The sequence below is a fragment of the Colobus angolensis genome, unplaced genomic scaffold (genome assembly GCF_000951035.1).
Source record: "Colobus angolensis palliatus isolate OR3802 unplaced genomic scaffold, Cang.pa_1.0 Scaffold278, whole genome shotgun sequence".
Taxonomy (NCBI): Eukaryota; Metazoa; Chordata; class Mammalia; order Primates; family Cercopithecidae; genus Colobus; species Colobus angolensis.
The window spans coordinates 996,155-1,000,332 of record NW_012116021.1 but is presented as its reverse complement, the minus strand read 5'-3'; the positions used below and the strand labels follow the sequence as shown (position 1 = coordinate 1,000,332).

The following is a 4,178-nucleotide window of genomic DNA, read 5'->3' as shown; positions in this document are numbered from 1 at the left end:
GAGACTCCATATCAAAAAAAAAAAAAAAAAAGAACGTGCATAATATAATCCCATTTTTGAAAAGTAAAATAATTTTCCCAGACAAAGAAACTGGAATGCTAACAGGGCAGGGGATTTCTGAAAGGCAATTATCAAGTACTTTTTATTTCGTGCATGTGTTTTGCTGTATTTTCCTAATTTTTTTACGACAAAGTATGTTTCTGTAACTGCTATGGTCTGAATTTGTTTATGCTCCCCAAAATTCACATGTAGAAATCCTCACCCCCAATATGATGGAAGTGGGGCCTTTGGGAAGTGGGTGGGGAGAGCCCTCATAAATGGGATTAGTTCCCTTGTAAAAGAGAGCTGAGAGTGACCCCTTCTGTGTTCTACCATGTGAGTTTAGAGAGAGAAGGTGGCTGTCTGTGAGGAAGAAAGCCCTTCAATCTGCTGGTGCCTTCATCTTAAACTTTCCAGCCTCCAGAACTGTGAGGAATAAATTTCTGTTGAGGAGCCACCCAGTCTATGGTATTCTGTTATAGTGAAGGGAGCAGAGCAAGGCAGTAACCTGAGAGAAAGCAGCTTGTGTTACTTAAAAGGGGACACTTCCTTCAGTTGGCCCAAAGGATCTTTCTCGAAACTGCTCCAGAGCCTGGCTGAAGCACCTTGCAGCCCTGCTGTGCAGCATCCAAAGCACGCCTCTTCCAGAACACACGGTCCCCGCTCCCAACTGCTCCAGCTAGAACACAGATTCCTGACCTTTCCCAGCCAACCTGACAACCTCCAGAGACATGCTACCTTCCCGTACCCTTCCTCTGCTGAGGTCCCCAGAGCCAGGCAGCATAGCGCCATCTCTATGGAGGTGAGAAGGCCACTCACCTCCAATGACTCTTCCTTCCTGCCCTGCCTACCCCACAGACATGGCTGGTCCCAGCCTGGGCCACAGATCTCTGTCTAGGAAATTGACTCTTCCTCCCCCAGCATCCCCACCTTTCACGGGGACAGGCAGCAAGAGGACAGGGGCAGAAATCCAGGAAGGAACTAAGGCTCCTTAAAGTGGGCAAAGGCCCCGAGCAGGGTCACTCACCCACACTGGCCTCCCCCATGGTGTATGTCTTCCCTGAGCCCGTCTGACCATAGGCAAAGACGGTGGCATTGAAGCCCTCGAAGAAGGCCTCAAGGAGGGGCTGAACGCAGGCCTGGTACACGGCCTCCTGCCCGGCATCCTCGGCCAGCACCACGTGGAAGCCAAAGTGTCGGTCACGGCCCAGGGTGATGCGGCCGAGCCCTGGCTCCACCTGCAGGCAGCTCTGATGCCCGTGCAGCAGTTCCTTGGGCAGCAGTGGTCGAACTCGCAGGGCAACCCGCACTGGGGCCTCCTCAGGCCCTGGCAGCCTCTGGGCCTCCAGCCCCATGCTGAGGGAGGACTGCTCTGGGCCCTGTGGAGAGAGAAAGAAGCCCTGGCCATCAGCACTTGTACTCCAGGAGCTAGACTCACCCTGCAGGGGACTTGAGCCAGACCCTGCAGCCCCTGACCTTGGAGGGATTGGGGGGAGGGTGGTCAAAGTTCAGAACATCCCCGTGTCCAACCTGGTGCTCAAAAATTGCAAGGGTCATGACATACATAGTCCCCCTAAGTAACAAGTCATGGCTCCCAGCACTGGCAAAATGAGGCCCTAACTCCTGCACTCCAGTGTTTCAGCTGCATTCTTTCCTACGGCCCTATCTCCTAGAATAACGCGCACACACAGCACCACACCACACCACACCAGGGAACTCTTGTCCCTAACACCCACTGGGTTTACCACAATCTCTGTCTTTTGTCAAGTCACCCACATCCCCTGCCCCACCTTCTTCAAAAAAGTCAACAGATCCTTCAAGACCAAGCTCTCACCACCAAATCCTGCCACATCCATCTCCTAAATATCTCTCAAGTTCACTTGCTCCTTCCCATTCTGTTGTCAAAGCCCTGGTCCTGGCCATTGACACTGTGCCAGGATGACTTTGAGCAGCCTTCCCCCTGGTCTCAGTCTCCCTGTCCCATCCCGCTGGGTAGCCAGGGACATCTTACTTTTTCTTCTTGAGACAGGGTCTCCCTCTTTCACCCAGACTGGAGTACAGTGGCATAATCACTGCTTACTGCAGCCAAGACTTCCCAGGTTCAAGTGATCCTCCCACCTCAGCCTTCAAAGTAGCTGGGACCACAGACACGTACCTGGCTAATTATTATTATTTTGTAGAGACAGTCTAGCTATGTTGTCCAGGCTGGTCTTGAACTCCTGGGCTCAAGGGATCCTCCCAAAGTGCGGTGATTACAGGCATCAGCCACTGCGCCTCAGGGGCATCTCTCAAAATGCAAATGCAATTATTTCACTCCCTGCCTAACCCCAACTCTCCAAAAAAAGGCTCTCCACTGCCCTTGGGATTCAAAATATTAAGGAAAAAAAAAAAAAGACAAGCCTTAAATCAGGCCCTGCCTTCCTGGATTACTCACCTCCCACACCCCAGGCCTTTCCTTGCCTCCTCTCTCTGCCTGCAACGGCTAGGTGTTACCCAAGCCTCCTCATCCCTCCCGGCTAAGGCTGCAGGCACCTTCTTCTTCTTCAGGGAGCCACGGAAGCTCCCCTTCTCTGTGACCCCACTACGACACGCACACAACCCCCAGTGCTGTTCCACCCGCCCGTGACCACTCTACTGCAACTGCAGGTTACTACCCGCTTCTCTCCCCCACCTCCCAGACCAGGAGCTGGAAGGCGCGGACCCTCTGGGTCCACTTTGCACTTCATTACCAGCGCCCAGCACAAGGTCCCACGCTGCCCAATAAACAGTGATGGATAATCTTCATCCAAGGAACTTTCCACGTCCTCCCTCCTCCTACAGCGTTCTTCACCCCCCACCGCCACCCCGGCACGTCATTCTTTACCCTTTAACCTCTCTCTCAGCACAGTAACCTCTCATTAATTCAATCACCCGGCCCCTATTGGGCGCCCGATCCTGGGCACATAGCGGTAAACTCTGCCTCGCAATACCATGTGGGCCTTCGCGCACCCCTCCTCCGCGTGAGCATTCCGAGCCCGGTGCAGTCCCGGCTACCGCGCGCCCCTGCTCTCCGCACAGCGCTACCGCTCCGAAGGAACTCTGACATCCCCGCAGGCGCAATCCCGAGCCAGGGTAGGGCAGCCGGGGCTGGAGGCGGCGGGGCGCGGGACGAAGCTCCCGGAAAGTTGGAAGAAGTGATTACAAATGGGGACCCGACTCACGCGGCCTCGGCGCTCGCCCCTCCTTGCAGGCCCGGGATGCCGGCGTCAGCCCCCAGATGTCGGGAAGAGGGCGCCGGCCAGTCCAAGGAAGAGCTTCCAGGAGGCTGGGGAGCAAGGGTGCGGGGCTCCTCATGCCGGCTCAGGTCTCCCAGGCGTGCCGGCTCCCAGGGTCAATAGGCCCAGGCCTGCGCGAGGAGGGAGCGCGCGCCTCCCTCCACCCACCGGGTCCTCGCCCCTAACCCGCTCTCGGGCCCACACTCACCTGCCTGGGTGCGAGCGCCGTCCCGGGCCAGGCAGTCAGGCTTCGATCCCCAGTGCGGCGCGCTCCGATGCCGTCATCGGGACCCCCGCCCCCCAAACCAGCCCTCCCCTCACCCGCAACTCCGCCCGTCGGGGCTCTCGGGGGCGGAGGCGCGAGCCGGGCGGCGTCGCGGAGTCTGCCCGCAGACAGGGCAGGCGGGGCCCGTGAGGAGGGCCCAGGCCTGGAGAGTCTGAAGCATCCTCCTGATGGCATCGACTTATTTTCTAGAATGTGTCTCCAAACTGGACTCCAGGCCATCCTGTCCTCAGCCCCGAGTCACCTTCGTCCCCCATCTCTGTTTTCCACTCCCAGTCCCTAACCACGCCCCCTGCACGGCACTCACAAAGCCAGCAGAAACCTCCATCTCCCCACGTTTAAAAAAGTTTTCTCAGTTCTGAGACTCTCATTTTCTCACATTTTAGTATTTCTAAAATTGAGTTCCATCTTACACTCATTGTCAAGGGAAATTTGGCACCAGGAGGGGCAGGAGAGGTGATCTGGCGGTGTCCATGGCAGCCGGCAGCCTCAAAGAGATGGTTGTTGTCTTCACCTCTGAGACCTCTGATCCATTGTTTGCACTGGAAGCACCGTGAATGGGTGAATTTTATAATCTGAAAACATATTTGTCACTTAAAATG

General features: G+C 55.9%; 1 protein-coding gene across 1 annotated transcript in view; it reads right to left on the bottom strand.

Annotated features, from left to right (window-relative positions):
* The window catches only part of KIF7 (kinesin family member 7), a 21,767-nt gene extending 18,223 nt beyond the window's left edge, over positions 1-3,544 (bottom strand). Inside the window, exons 1-2 of the mRNA XM_011948350.1 lie at positions 3,502-3,544; positions 1,067-1,418 (exon numbers count right to left, since the gene is read on the bottom strand). Of these exons, the coding sequence (XP_011803740.1) occupies positions 1,067-1,394 (328 nt within the window). The 5' untranslated portion in view covers positions 1,395-1,418; positions 3,502-3,544. The remainder of the gene's footprint in view (positions 1-1,066; positions 1,419-3,501) is intronic.
* Between the last annotated feature and the right edge of the window lie 634 nt (positions 3,545-4,178).